The following is a 15,934-nucleotide window of genomic DNA, read 5'->3' as shown; positions in this document are numbered from 1 at the left end:
ACACACACACACACACAGAGAGAGAGACTCAGCTCGCCAACTGTAAACACCTTCGACTAATATCTATTCAACAACAGAGCAAACCTGCGGCAAGCTGCCATCTTCCACCACCGTGTCAAACTCGTTGTTCATCAGGTCAGAGATGAACTCCTCCACCTCGTCCTGCTGCAGCTCATCTGTGAGGAGGCACAAGCGGGTTTGCTGTGACATGAGGAGATCTACACAGCGTTAGTGAATGATTCACCGGCTCTGACCGTTATCGATGAAGTACTGCTGCAGCGCGTCCACCATCCACTCCGCTTTCTGCTGACTGTACGCGCCTCCGAAACCATTATCCACCGCGATCTGCGAGAAAACACTCAAAGCTACAAATCACAAGATCAGCAACTGCTCAAGATGTGCATCATCACGACTCCTGTGCAGCTGGACACATATCGTGACAAGACAGAACTTTAAGAGTTACATGCATGTTTATTGTATATTAACGGCATGTTTACACTTGGCAGCGCTAACTTGCTAACCACGTAACGTTAGCAGTCTGGTTTCTGAATTTGTAAAATGCGGAATAAACCTAAGCTTGCTTAATAAACATGACGCTATTCTACGAAATATATATTCTTCGGAATATAATGTTGTAAATTTACTAACTTGTAGCACCGGCCACGTTTCCAAAACAGCCCGAACTGCTTCACTGAACAATTCACGTGTGGAAGGTGTGAGCGGCGCCATCTTGAAAACGAACAGACCTGAAGAGTCAATCACAGATTTCACAGGGAACGCTGAAAATGCACCAGGAAAAAGAATCAATCACAGAAACCGCCCAAACAACTAACTTGACTTGATTGCTTATTAACTTGATTAAAGAAAGTTGCATTTCTATGCACATATATGTTAGTTAACATGTTACGGATTTTATCTAATCTTTTGGATGAGTTGGCTCACCCAAGGATGAGGACCTGGTACAAATTATTGTTCAGAAATGTACACTTTTTGATAATAATAATAATAATTTACATATTTGATCAAATGAAGTATATAGTATGAAGTTTATATATATAGGCTATATGAAGTATATATAGTATGAACATATATAACTTGTAACTATATATATAATTTAATATTCAGCAATGATGCATGACATTGATCAAAAGTGACTACATTATAATCACAATATATATAGTGATTAGAACATAATTTTATAAATACACTTTCATTTTTTAAATAAGCTTGTATATACTCATAGAAGATAGATACAACTTGTTATTCAGAAATGTACATACCTTTATTGAATTGTATATCTTTGATACAATAAATGAACAGAATTATATAACATTTTTTAAAGATGTGTGTGGGAATACCGGGGTTATACAAGTATGTGGTTTTTATCATAACAGTAATTCTCTGCAGTAAAACTGGCTCGGTAAGAAACACAAAGCAGGGTGTCAGCATTATAACATTCCTTGGAAAAATGAAACACCAACCCATGCAAGGCTTCGGATAACTTTGGCATTGACCAATAGCAAAAGCGCAAAAGCAGTCGACAAACCAAGCTGCTGTATTATACATGTTGAGGCACATATTTACTGCTCAGAAATCTTGAAATGAAAAAGAACTGCATTGATTTATATCAAGGAAAACACATCAAGTTTCAAATCCTCAGTTTAAATATATAGCTGCTAAAAATGTCACAAAAATATTGTCAATGCGTGATGGATGGACATTACGGATTTGAAATAATAATGTAAAATAAAAGCAGTTCTTGTCACTTCAGCTTCATTCTGGTGTCCAACTGTGGTCACCATGAGCCATGTGTGTGTATGTCATCAGAAATATATGATTTCCTTCACTGTTAAAAATATAAACCTTCCTCAAACTTGTTTTATATGTAAATGTTCATATGATGGGTCATATTTCATATTCGAGTCAGTTTGGTGCCATTTGTGCCAAATGTGTTAATGCAAACAAATTTGTAATACCAAAACTACTATTTTTTTTGTTGTTGTTATTGATTCTAAAAGGCACATTTAGATGTTGCTCCAAAACCATGTTTGTTTAAAGTGCCCCTATTATGCATTTTTGAAAATTACCTTTCATGCAGTGTGTAACACAGCTCTAAGCAGTAACGCTGTACACAAAGCAGCACTGCGCTTACAAACGCTGCTTTATCAGGCATTACTGGCATGATGAAACGAAAATGAGACCAATCGGACCAATCACCGCAGATTAGCGTCACGCAAATGAGGGGTTTGGAAAAATGAATCATTGAGCGAATCGTTTGGGAGTCGTTGAGCAAGTACAGTAAAATAAATGCATATTATAAGACAATGAAAGTGTTTTTGACCTTGCATGCATGTCAACCTGTTGTTGGGGACTCCCAAAACCAAAATATGAACCTTTCATTACCCATAATAGGGGCACTTTAAACCTCTTGGATTTGCACATTAATCTTGAGTTTACTGACTCAATAAAACTCATGCATAAACCTAATCAATATTAAGCCGCCTTTAGTAGTGGAATCTGAATGAGTTCAACTATGGGTGACATATAAATTAAGATTTTCTAGATTGTTTTTTTTTTTTGTGAGTTTTCTAAAATAAAACCACAATCTGACAAAGCACTTGTTATAATGGGTGTCATTAATGTACTGTGGTCAATATGATCAAATCTTTTCAGGTTGCTGTGGTGACTGATCCGAATATGTATGGATTTGGGTTTACGTATATATTGGGAATTATTTTTAATATGTAACGAACATGCAAACTTATAAATATATAATATTATTACCTTTAAATATGAGTTACCCAAATGTTCTTAAACTTGAAAAGACAAATGTAAACAAAAAATAGAACAAATTTCAAGTTTGGGACATTGATTATATTGCCAGCAAATAGTATTCACATTTGTTCTACTCCACCTGAATGTTTTACAGCTTGTTTGTGCCAATATTCAAATGAGTCCACTCCATGCTTCATAATTAACAGAGATGGATCAAGTCGGTTGGAAAGGAGTTCAGCATTCATTCAAGCAACAGGAAGTAACAGTCAGCTATATTTGTGTATTGTAAGATTTTCTGTCAACATACTTCTGATCCACATGTTCCTGGGTGTAAAGATTGACTATTGCAATTGCAAGAACTCAAAGATTATAAACAAAAGAACAGGAAAAGGGATTCTTAACACTGCATCAAATATTTTACAACTGTTATTAGTGGTTAACATCCCTAGACTCAAACAGAACAAGTGACCACTCATATATGCATAATTATTTACTGAAAATATACTATGGCCATCTGAGAGGATTTCCTGCATTCGATATCCATGAGATGTGAAATGTCCATTAACAGTGAGTATTGCTTAATGTGTTTAAATCGCTCTTAACATTTATAGAACAGCAGACCACATCGCTCCCTTCTTGCATTCACGTATGGACAACCGCCAACTGGAGAAGATCCTGAAAATCCTGAAACTCTGGGCTTTTTAAGTGGATACAATTGCAAAAGAAAAAAGCAAAAGAAAATACTGTACTGATCAATGATCAAGTTTTGTTTCACATAAAATGCCTATTCTAAAAGATCAAGCTGTACAAAAGAAACATACTGAAAACCGTATGAAGTCCATATTTGCTCAAAGTGTCTCCGTGTATAAAAGCATTTCACCTGCAATCATATCAAAACCTCACTTATTCAATTCCACATAAAATGGGCAATAAAACAGCCTTGAGTTTTTGCATGACAATTTCTGGCATTATTTGCTTCTTTTATATTTAATGACATGCAATGCACGCCAAAATCAGAACCAAATTCATTTCAAAACAAGAGGGTTTTCAAAGAAAAAGTTATTGCGTAAATTAGCAATTATTGCGCAGTAATGAACAGTTGGCCACGCTTATCCATTGAAGCCCTTTCACTGCAGTCCGTCCGCATTCCAGATGAAAGCTTTAAATTAGATGAGCCGTTTTCATCCTAACAAACATCAAAACCAAATATCTACACCACATGAGTCTCCTATGGTAGTAACGTCTGGTTACTACATCTTATAAAAAAAAAAAAAAAAAAAAAGATAGAACACAATGAACAATGTCATCAATGATAAGTATAACAAAAAATTATATTCTTCTTTGCTTTAAAAATTATACATTGTTAGGAGGATCTTCTCATTGCACTCTCCACGCTTCTGATCTGCAAAAAACATTCTAAGGCTATTTACAAAGTACCACAGGCTTCCACTATACAATGCCATGCAAGTCTGCATTCCCCTCATCGAGAGCGTCTCTCACGCACACATATGCAGCACAGGTATTCTCAGGTCATCTCCAACAGGGAGGAAGGGAAGTCACAATCTATCACCAGACCAAACATTTTGGGATTGCTTGAATTAATTCAAAAAATTTGATATTTACTCAAATATCATCCATCTAGTAACACCGACGGAAACTGAGAACACGTTTTAATCTCCTCTGCATTCAGCTCTAATGGGGTGAATCTTGCAAAAAATATCTAGTCACATTTCACCCAGAAATAAAGAGACAAAAAAGAATTATATTTTACATTTAAAAAAAAAAGTTTTTTTTTTTTTTTTTTGCATGGTGACAATTTTTTAAACATTATTTACATACTTAGCAAATTTCCCTCCTTACTACTGTAATGCGCTTGGAAGTTTTACTTTTTTTTTTTACTTTTGACTATTTCTCATAATACAGTAAAATTATGCTGTATTACAGGAAAAAGTTACTATCAAATGATTTGCACTGATAAAAAGAGTATAACAAATATTACCATGCACATATGCTTTAAAAAATACAATATATTGAATACACTGTATTTTAGTAATTTACAAAAGTTTTATACAATTTAAATAATGCTTTTTTAATTATTACAGGAATAAGAATTTGGAGACTAATTGCTGATGATGTCACAATGCAAAAAAAAAAAAAGAGAGATTAATAGTCCTAAAAAAATTGGCTACTTTATAATAAATCAAATGTATTATTTTTCTCGTAATTTCAGGGTGAAATATCACCTTGACTCTTTTTTTGTTCTTTTTTCCAGAGATTTACCCAATAATCACATTTGTGGGACTGTATAATCGCAGACATTGTGCAGAGAGGCCCTGAATCGCACACGCCAAGGGACGGTAGCGTTTTGAATCTGCGGTGTGTTACGCGACACCAATGCGCTCCAAAACCTGCGGAGTATGAACAACCGAGCCGAGATGCAGAACATTATCCACCGCACTCAGCTGTTCTGCAGAGTGTCAGAAACCTGAGCCCTATACAATTCGATCGGTTCTCCGCATGCGCCCGGGCATCCCATTATGAGTTCTCATCGCCCTGACTGAACCGACATAGAAATCAGCTCAGTTTTCAACCAGAGTGACAGCCGTAAGAGCTGCAGTAATGGAAGAACTATCAACAAGGCTGCGTCGAGATTATCGGAGGCTTTCCTCAATGCAACTCAAACGTTCTAAGTTGCTTTGCACAAATAATTTGTCCTTGACACAGTGTAGCTAATCGAGGGTTCACTTGAACATTACGATGGAAATGGAAGCTCATAAGTCAAACCAAAAGGGATAGAGAGATGGCATGGGGGTCTTTGGTGAAACCGTTTTCTAGATTATCAACCTGTATTGCGTGGCAAAAAAACATGTAAACATCAACTTAAAAGTCAAATGCTTTTGCAAACAAAAACAAAAGTTGACATGTCGTCGTCAATGCTCTGATGAATACAAATAACCATTGTGTTGGCATAGTACTAAATGTTCGTCTTTGGATGGGAGGGCTGATGACACTAATGAAGGGGACCATTTTCTGGAAGACTAGAGTGATTTGGCTTCTGGATATTAACAGCATTCATGACACGTTCCTTCATAAACTGGCCTTCCTTTTACATTACAATTGAGAAGTATTGCAAAGAAACCAGGCTGATTTGTTTCAGTCAAAGGATGAAGAGTCAGGTCATCCAATAACATTCTGCGTCTGATTGGTTGAGTACAGCGGCTGGATTGATGCAACCGTGTCGAGAAGGTACAGCAAAACAGGAAGAACATGTTTGTAATGTGAACAGGGAAGGAAGGGGAAGTGCATTATTCAAAATACACAAATCAACATCCTCAGCCTCTCCATGTAAACAACTACATTGACCCCTTCTAAACACGTAATGCCACAGGACTAGCCAATGACTCAGACGGAGAAATGAAAAACAGATATCCCCTTCATCTTCACGACAGGAAACGTCTCGACGCGTCCTCCCTGTTTATCTTTTCCGTCTTCCCCGTCCCGAGCCGCCCCACGTGCCCTCAGAAGAGCAGACTTTGCCGTTGAGATATGCTGTTGACTGGAGAAAAAGAAAAAGAGGAAGTTTAGGCTACATAAACGGACAGCGAGTGTTCAGTTGCTAAATGGTGCATGCAACTTTGTGCACGATAAAGCCAAATGCACAATCACTCATAAGGACCGTCAGAGGGTATGAAGGGTCACAAGAGGGAGGGAGAGAGAGAGAGAGAGAGAGAGAGAGAGAGAGAGAAAATCAGCACTCACTTCATTTAGAGAACTGGGCAAGAGAGTAGGCGAGACGTGCACCCAAACACACAGCCACCCACACATGCTCAGTTTAAAGCTCTAGAGAAGCCTGGGCTGTTTTCTTATTTGGTGAGGGAAGAGGGGTATTTGCACAGCAAGCTCTTCTCCTCTGTTTCTGCATATTACAGCTTCTCTGCAAGACTGAGATACAGTCAAACTTGAGCACAGCGTGCTCCATTTTGTTTAATGTCATGCTCAAGAAAAGAACGGAAAAATTCAATGCTAAAAACATTGCAGAGAAATGACCCATATTACTTTATTTCCCTCTCTGGCTCTGATTTACGTCTCTCTACACTTTTACTGCAGTCTGTTTTCAGTATGTCTAATGAAATAATGAATAAACTACTCAATCAAGTCTCTTATTCATTTAACAGTATATCGTGAAATATTATTACAATTTAAAAGAATTTTTTTCTATTTAAATGTATTTTAAAATGTAATTTATATTTGTGATGCAAAGCTGAATTTTCAGCATCATTACTCCAGTCTTCAGTGTCACATGATCCTTCAGAAATCATTCTGAACCGATTTGGCGCTCAAGCAACATTTCTTATTATTTTCAATGTTGAAAATAGCTGCTTAATATTTTTGTGGAAACCATGATACATTTTTTTTTTTAGATTCTTTGATTAATAGAAAGTTCAAGTGCAATGGAAATAGAAATCTTTTGTAACATTATAAATGTCTTTACTGTGACTTTTAATCACTTTAATGCATCCTTGCTCAATAAAAGTTATAATTTCCTTACAATAAAAATAATCTGTAATGTGTTTTTATAGACAGGTGGAACAATTTCAATCGGACGGCACCAGCCTTTGGCATTTCATCAGTGATTTCAACACTGAGACTTTGAGAGCATGGATTAATATTCATATTTAGCACTGACTTTAGTGCTCTGCATAAACGCTGAATAATTATAAGCTCTGGCCTGACAGCTTCATCAATTCGTGAACTGAATACATATGAGTTCTGAGTGGAAGATGATGAGTTTTTTCACAGGAGAACCTGCCTATGAACATATTATGTAACCTCAGCCCGTGAATTACCAATATTTTTAGATCACCAAAACATTATGGTTTTAGTTTATTTTACAATCAATAATAAGCAGGAAAATCCCTCATTTTGCAAATGTTTTAACCATTTGCTGAAAACCAACATGGCAACCCTGGTTTTGACATGCACATCATGCGGATTGCCAAAACAGACAGTGGAAGTCCGTGCACATTTTCATACCATACACAGAAAAGGAAAAATGTGACAGATGAGAGTGTCAATGTATTGATGTAATCTGCTGGTGCAGTGTATTCTTAGTCTGTGTGTTCTTATTTACTTCAGTGATGGAAGCTAATGTATTTCTAATTTCAAGCAGTGCATGAGTCCATTACATCTTAAAGTCTACCTATGCACTCAATTAAAAGAGAAAATGTATTTTTGAAATATCTGAGGAGTGATTCAGATGTGATCAATTCCTATAGGGTACAACTGGACAGTACAGATGAACAGGAAACTCAAGGGAAGAAATATGGTTTTGTTGTTTTTGACCTCCTGCATTGAGTGGAGGGCGACAAATATGTACCTAAGGTATGCCGGAACCTTAGACATCTTTGCAAAAGCTCTGAAGCGCAGTGAAGCAGTGGTGTAAATCAAAAAAAATAAATCAAAGCACATACAAATAGGCAGGGAGAGAAAAGAGACAGAGAGACCATGGGAAAGACAAGAGCAGAAAACAAAGTTAGCAGTGAATGAGCTGCATAATACATGGAGCTTAACAAGAACTTCCTCATGAGAATTTCTAACGCAACGGCATCATCGCAACTGTGCCTTAACAAGCCTATATGAGAAACTAACTTAGAATTGCAGATAGACAATAAAGAGAAAAGGATGGATGTTAAGAAGAAAGAGAAAGAGATCCTGTTTAAATATGTCACTGAAATCCATTTTGGGGATCTTAATACCAGGTGTAAACCAAACCAATGTGAGGCAGTCAGAGATGAAGAATGCATTGAGCAAAAAAGAAAGAATGAGGGATATGAAGAGCGAGAGAGAGAGAGAGAGAAAGATGAGTAAACCAGCGTCTCTGACTACAGCACGGTGAGAAGAAAACTATTAGGAGAGAAGATGAGCAATGTGAGAAGAAGGAGAGAGCACAGAAAATGAGCTGTGTCATGATGAGCAATAGAGTTCATCTCATTTGATGAACATGAATAATATGCAGGAGGAATATGACTGAGATGATGGTAAGGGAACAGTGTGCTCAGCAAAGTCATATAAATTATAGACTCTGCCTCAGTCGAATCATCTAATGTATACTGCATACAAAAATATAGCAAGAACTGGCTGAAAACATCTGTCTCTATCTGACTGGCTGGCTTTATGCAATTTCTGGGAGTCGGGGTACACATACTATGAAGTTTAGACAGACTGGACTGAATGCTCCTTTTTACCATGTATATATATGTATATATATACTGTATATATGAAGAGTTCATTTGCAAAAACCGATAAACGCCACTTTAAAAAAAAATGAGCTGATTGCCGTGCATTATTCTCCACATATAGTGCGATCTGAACCCTAAACACGTTCTGTCAAAAAAGCCGGTTGTGTCCACTTTCAAGGCATCGCGAGTTCACGCTTTACTGCAGAAGCCGACAAGCGCCCTTGTTGTTTTTGAACAGAAGCCGATAAGTCCATTTTAGCGAATCAGCGCGCTGTATTCTGGTCAGGTGACAAGGCTACTTTCACTTTGAAAAGACGTGCTAGCTGAGAGGAGTTTCGTCAAAGCTGACTAAAGTGGTCGAGGATGGATCATTTCGACAAACTTGATGAACCTGTGATATCTTCTTCAGGGCGAAAAAGGAAAATAAAAGCTGAAACGTTTTCACGGAACCTTGCAAAAGCCGCACGTTACAATGGTTGAGGGAAAAGCTCCGTGTATTGCGTGTAATCACATCCATACAGTTTATGATCACAACAACAACAACGTTTGTTAGGCATCTACATTGTCATCCGAGGAGATTACAAAGATTAAACGAGTGTTTAAACTCTAAAACAGGGGTCACCAAACTTGATCCTGGAGGGCCGGTGTCCTGCAGAGTTTAGCTCCAGCTTGCCTCAACTCACCTGCCTGGAAGTTCCAAGTATACCTAGTAAAACCTTGATTAGCTGGTTCAGGTGTGTTTGATTAGGGTTGGAGCTAAACTGTGCAGGACACTGGCCTTCCAGGACCGTGTCTGGTGACCCCTGCTCTAAAACATGAAATGTGGAGTTATCTGCTTTTGCCAAAAAAACAACTGTTGGAGTTATCGGCTTTTGCTGTAAAACACACTTTTAATATGTAAAAAAAATAAAATAACATACTTTCAATTAACTTAAATTTTTTTAATTACCTGTATTTGTTTAAGTTATTATTACGTAATCAAAACAACCCAACTGCAGTTTGATTGATATTACTTGGAATGCGCAATAAAAAAAAAAGTGATTTCTGAAAAAAAAAAATGGAGTTATCGGTTTTTGCAAATGAACCCTTCATATGTAGTAGACCTATGCTTAAATGCTTGAAAGCAGTTTTGTTGATGACATATGACTTGATTTTCTTTTAAATTAATTTGAATTTCTTTTTTTCTTTTGACTTGTTGATTTGCTGCTCACAAAACATTTTAAAATGTATTTAAGGAATTGATGGTTCACAAAAACAGCATTTATAGAAATGGAAATAGAAATAAAAGAAATAAATCTTTCGTAACATTATAAATGTCTTTACTCTCACTTTTGATCAATTAAATGTATCCCTGCTGAATAAAAGTAATAATATCATTGAAAAAAAAAAAAAAGTACTATCCACCTTATTTTTCAACGCGGAAGTAAGCTGTTTTCTGTGAATGTCTGAGACTTCCGGTTCATTAGCCGCTATAGGGAAATAATGAGAAGAATAACAACATGCAGTAAACAGTAAAACTGTTTGCACTACAAACCAGTGTGTTCATAATTAAGATAATACATTAAAATAACATGGTAAGACCCTCTAACTTGCAATATCAAGCAGCAAAACGAGCTGTTTTGTACAGCTAAAAATAGCTGAACACAAATGACACAGGAAGCCAGACACATTAAATTTACAAATGGCCACGCCCACTCTTATGGCAAAAATAAGGTGGATACATGTGAACACCTTCATTCCCATTCTTCAGTTGGTGTTATTTCTTTTGTAATGAATTTACTGTTATTGTAAAATGATGACAGTAAAAATAATGAACAAGTAGGTGTGTCCAAACATTTAACTAGTAGTGTCAGTCTGGCAGAAAACAAATATACAGCTGCTAAAATCAGTGCTATGAAGAACTACTCTGTAGTTGTGACAAAAATAGCAATGCTAATGCCGTTTTGTTTGAGACAAAAAGTAAATATTCTTTAGCAAATATTGTTTATTCTGATTCAGATTTATCCTCCAGAATTACATTCAAATGTCACACAAAAATCACGGTTGGGTCAATTTATAGCCCTTCTCTGGACGGTTCTTGGCCAGATTGAGATAAATGTCGGCAAGATTAAAAAAATTCTGACTGTTTGAGAGTCATGCCAGATGACGTGCTGCCATACACAGAGAGGTCAGAAACACATGGTACACTGATGGATGAAGCTCAAATCTATCATCATGAATCATCATCCGACATTTGTGTTTTGTGGTTTTACCTGATTCTGACAGAGTATTCGTCCTCATTCCAGGCTCCTTCTCCAGCTGAACTTCTTGAAGTGCAAATATTGATGTAGCTGGCAGGGAGAAATTGAACAGTTATGTTAACACGCTGAACTAAAACTAGGGCTGATATATAATGTTAAGAGTCAGAAAATCTGTGCAGGCTTATTTCAGCACACACCGACCTGATTCAGTGCAAATACAGAATAGCTCATAGCGGCTCGGTGGAATTAAATGTCTTTCGAAGTAAAGTATGTGTATGTGTGAGACTTCTGTCTGGCACTTTAATAATTCTATCTGTCAGTGTGAGGTGTGTGTGTGTGTGTGCGCATGAATCTGTTATCTGGCACCATCATAAATCTCCTCAGTGGAAGGAGATGTGTGTGTGTATACGTGAACTCACTGTCTGGCAGTGTGAGAATTCTCTCTCCCAGGCAGTGGAAGTATGGGTGTCTCATGGCTTCCTCTGCTGCGATCCGTTTCTTCCCCTCAAACTAAGACAAAGTTCAGTGTTAAGTCAAGCACACACGCAAAAAGCTCACTAAATAACTGACTAAAAAACACAACATTATTATACACTATTATTCAAAAGTTTAGGGTAGTAAGAAAGAAAAAGAGTATTTCAATTTTTTTTTTTTTTTTTGGCACGGATACAATAAATGGATCAAAAGTCAAAGTGAAAGATGTTTATAAGACATTGTTACAAACGATTCTCATTTCAAATAAATTTGTTCTTTTGAACTTTATATTCATCAAAGATTCTTTTAAAAATGCTTTCCACAAAGGTATTAAGCAGCACAACTGTTTTCAACATTGATAATTAAAAGAAATGTTTCAAATCAGCATATTAGAATGATTTCTGAAGGATCATGTGACACTGAAGACTGGAGTAATGATGCTGAAAATGCAGCTTTGCATCAGAGGAATAAATGACATTTTAACATATATTCAAAAGGAAAACAGTTATTTTAAATAGTAAAAATCAAATGAACACAGATTTCTCTTACAAAAACATTCCACAACCCAAAACCTTTGAACTATAGAATATAAGGCAAGTTACCAAAACACTCACACATTTTTAGAATTCAACATGAAATGACAATGGTAGCCTAACAATGTTAATAGCTATTTGGTTGCTGAATAACACTAAAATTGACCATGAAAAGTTGTTTCAAATAACTACTACAAAGAATGTATACAGACAAATAAATATTCAGACAACTGAACTCTGGAAAGAGAACAACCATATATTAAAAGTGCCATTTTTTTCAATGTCATTATTTAAATACTTCCTCTTATCCCTGCCTAATGAGGATATCTACTGTAAGCAAGGCATTCATAGGTGCGATTTCCTGAAAAGTGCAAGCACTGTGGCTCAAACACAATCATCCCAACCAGTGGGGTAAGTTTGAGGTGGGACCTTCTTCATCTTTAACATTTCTATTTAAATTAAACTGACTTGAGCTGAATAATGACACTGTTGCTTTCTGTAGAGCTGCTTAAATGAACTAACTTGAGCTGAATAATGCCACTATAATGCCACTACTTTTTACAGCTGCTTTGGAACAGTCTGTATTATATATTTCCTGAAAAGTGCAAGCACTGTGGCTCAAACACAATCATCCCAACCAGTGGGGTAAGTTTGAGGTGGGACCTTCTTCATCTTTAACATTTCTATTTAAATTAAACTGACTTGAGCTGAATAATGACACTGTTGCTTTCTGTAGAGCTGCTTAAATGAACTAACTTGAGCTGAATAATGCCACTATTGTCTTTTTACAGCTGCTTTGGAACAGTCTGTATTATATGTGCAGTCTGTATTAAGTGCTATAAGTAAACGTGACTTTAGTTGACTAAATAATACACAAATCACCTGCAGCAGTTTCGACAGAAGTTCAACTCCATCATTGTCCAATCTGCAAGAAAAAAATAATGCAACTTCAATAAATGACCTCCAGCAGCATGTGGTTTTTTTTACAGCAGGAGCGATGATCATTTCAGGCATCAGGCCCAGAGGACAGCTGTCGTTACCGTGGAGTGTGATTGTGGAGACAGTCAGCGCGGTAACGGGGGTAGTTATAGGAGATGAACTCCTCATTGGAGGTTATTCCAGGCCAGGTCTCCTCTGTGGGCGTACCTATGAAAAGACGCATGAGGGTTTATAAATATCACAGTGACACACACGGAGACATACTGTCAGATCTACAGCCAGAAAGATCAGGAGGAGAGAGAGTGGGTGAGAGAATGGTACCGAGCAGTTTGAAGATAAAGTGCAGCTCCTCCTCCACCGTGGAGCCCGGGAACAAGGGTCGACCTGTAGACATCTCGTAGAAGATACAGCCAACACCCCTGCAATGAGAGTCATTAAAACTCAATTCAAGTTCACCCCCACAGAAGCTATGACATAAGAAGAGTGTGCTCTGATTTTACCACAGTAGAAACAAGAGTCCAATTATTTGCTCACTATTTGAATCGACAACACCATGGTACAAGAAATAATTTTACAGCGATGTGAGCTTGCAGTTTGAACTGAATTAACAAGGTATAAGTGTTTGGTACAGAAAAAAAAAGCCTTTTTAAAATCACAACATGTTACTTTAGTATTGTTTGTATACTATTCTTACTATTACTATTTATTAATACTTTGAATTTTCATTACAATTGTAGTTTTAATAATTTTGTTATGCGCTTGTCATTTTATTCGGGGGTTTTTTACAGTTCTATTGAGCTTTCATTAATTTTTATTTCAGTTGTAGTTTTAGTAATTTTAGAACTTCAGCTTAAACCTATTTCAGTTACTTGCCAGTTAGTTCATTGTTTTTTTTTTTTTTTTATTCATTTTGCTATTGCCGCCATGCACGTCATGTGTTGGATGGATGTCTTTGGCCATTGCATCATTGTCTTGTTGCATTCTTCAGAGGCTGTGTCAAGTTAAAAGAAGTTAAAAACTGTGTCTTTGACATCTGCTGCACTACCTCTAGCTGTTTTTGAAAGCAAGAACGCATGCTGTAACATGGCGTACATGGCAGCAATAGAAATATAAAAAAAACCTGAATTTTCAATTAAAAAATTAAATCATAAAATAAAAAATAAAAATAATAGCCAATTTGATTTTTTCAAATAATTGTTTCGAAAGTGATCATCAGCAGTGTTTTTAACTAAAACTACAAATGCTAAAAATAATTTTCGGCAATTGAAATAAAGTTTAAATAAAATACATTATAAATATTAGATGAAAAACTTAAAATACTTAGATGGAAACAAAAAATGTTACCTTGGCAACTAATTTAAATAAAGTTTTAGTAGAAGTACTAAAACTAAAACAAAAAATAAATTAAAGCTAAATAGGAATATATAAAAAAAATAAAATAAAAGCACTTAACGAAAGTACAAAACAAATTATTACTAAATACTATAGTAGTATATAAAAATACAAAAAATAAAACAAATAAACCAAGATAAATCATCAGGTGCATGCTCACCACATGTCAATCGGAGTGGAATAGTCGGTGCTGCCCAATAGGATGTCAGGGGGGCGGTACCAAAGCGTCACCACCTCATTGGAGTAGGTCTTGGTGGGAATCGATTTTGCTCGTGCCAGACCTGAAGACCAAACAAAAAACAAATTATTTAAAAGGAGTTTGACCAATTTCAGAAAGCTTAGAGCTTTACAAGATATTACACATCCACTTAGTACACTAGGTGCTTTTAGCTAAAGCAACACTACAATGATTACAGAGACAATGCAAGTGGAGCAACCTGAGGTTCAGTTTTTCGAGTAGGTAAGTGGGCAGCTGGTGTTCATTAACCACTAGGTTACACCACCCACACCACGAGAACACAGTAAGAGCAAGAATGAGTTAGTTACAGCAGGCTTGTATGTTACAGACCAAAGTCAGCCAGCTTTAGCTCCCCGCGGTCGTTGATCAGGAGATTTTGAGGTTTGAGGTCTCGGTGAAGGACTTTACGTCTGTGACAGTAGTTCAGACCTCGCAACAGCTGAAACAGGAACAGCTGAGATGGAAAAAAACACACAGGTGAATATTAAGAACACCGTCTATGATTGCCATGTGCAGCAGAACGATTATGAGAAACAGAAATGAAAGACATTTGTCAAAGAGGCCTTACCTTGACATTGTGCATATGAATGCAGTTTCCACAGTCATCTAGGTACTGTTTCAGGTCTTTATCCTAGGAGATAAAGGAAGTTATTAAAGGGGTCATATGATGCGATTTCAAGTTTTCCTTTCTCTTTGAAGTGTTACAAGCTCTTGGTGCATAAAGAAGATCTGTAAGACTAAAGTCTCAAATCCAAAGAGATATTCTTTATAAAAGTTAAGAGTCAACCACGCCTACCTAAAACGGCTCATTCTAACACGCCCCCACATGTCTACTTCACTATGTGGAAATATTAGCATAATGCCGCCCAAATGTGCACGCAAAGAAAGAAGGCGTGGTTTCAGGAACAGCAGTAGTGTTGATGCAGCCATGTCAGGGAGACGCTGTGTGATTCAGTGCGAAAGCAAAAGCACTTTATTCCTTCCGGAAGTAGATGCAATTAGGAATCATTGGTTAAGATTTATTTACAACAGAACAGCACAACCCAGATGTTCGAATTTGTGCAACGCATTTTATGGACGACAGTTTTTTTTAACCTAGAAGAG

General features: G+C 36.7%; 2 protein-coding genes across 4 annotated transcripts in view; both read right to left on the bottom strand.

The window, feature by feature from the left end:
- The window catches only part of LOC107653434 (pre-rRNA-processing protein TSR2 homolog), a 4,167-nt gene extending 3,370 nt beyond the window's left edge, over positions 1 to 797 (bottom strand). The window contains exons 1-3 of the mRNA XM_016440150.1: positions 649 to 797; positions 255 to 345; positions 85 to 176 (exon numbers count right to left, since the gene is read on the bottom strand). Of these exons, the coding sequence (XP_016295636.1) occupies positions 85 to 176; positions 255 to 345; positions 649 to 729 (264 nt within the window). The 5' untranslated portion in view covers positions 730 to 797. The remainder of the gene's footprint in view (positions 1 to 84; positions 177 to 254; positions 346 to 648) is intronic.
- Positions 798 to 4,882: 4,085 nt separating this feature from the next.
- LOC107653433 (cyclin-dependent kinase 16-like) overlaps positions 4,883 to 15,934 on the bottom strand; it is a 31,956-nt gene continuing 20,904 nt past the window's right edge. Inside the window, exons 8-17 of one of the 3 annotated variants that reach the window (XM_016440149.1) lie at positions 15,399 to 15,461; positions 15,161 to 15,284; positions 14,753 to 14,873; positions 13,522 to 13,619; positions 13,302 to 13,407; positions 13,144 to 13,186; positions 11,674 to 11,764; positions 11,267 to 11,344; positions 8,153 to 8,191; positions 4,883 to 6,331 (exon numbers count right to left, since the gene is read on the bottom strand). In XM_016440149.1, the coding sequence (XP_016295635.1) occupies positions 6,294 to 6,331; positions 8,153 to 8,191; positions 11,267 to 11,344; positions 11,674 to 11,764; positions 13,144 to 13,186; positions 13,302 to 13,407; positions 13,522 to 13,619; positions 14,753 to 14,873; positions 15,161 to 15,284; positions 15,399 to 15,461 (801 nt within the window). In that variant the 3' untranslated portion in view covers positions 4,883 to 6,293. The remainder of the gene's footprint in view (positions 6,332 to 8,152; positions 8,192 to 11,266; positions 11,345 to 11,673; positions 11,765 to 13,143; positions 13,187 to 13,301; positions 13,408 to 13,521; positions 13,620 to 14,752; positions 14,874 to 15,160; positions 15,285 to 15,398; positions 15,462 to 15,934) is intronic. The other 2 variants (XM_016440147.1, XM_016440148.1) reach the window with 2 other exon arrangements.

The sequence above is a fragment of the Sinocyclocheilus anshuiensis genome, unplaced genomic scaffold (assembly GCF_001515605.1).
Source record: "Sinocyclocheilus anshuiensis isolate Anshui unplaced genomic scaffold, SAMN03320099.WGS_v1.1 scaffold71, whole genome shotgun sequence".
Taxonomy (NCBI): Eukaryota; Metazoa; Chordata; class Actinopteri; order Cypriniformes; family Cyprinidae; genus Sinocyclocheilus; species Sinocyclocheilus anshuiensis.
This window is presented reverse-complemented; position numbering and strand designations above follow the sequence as displayed.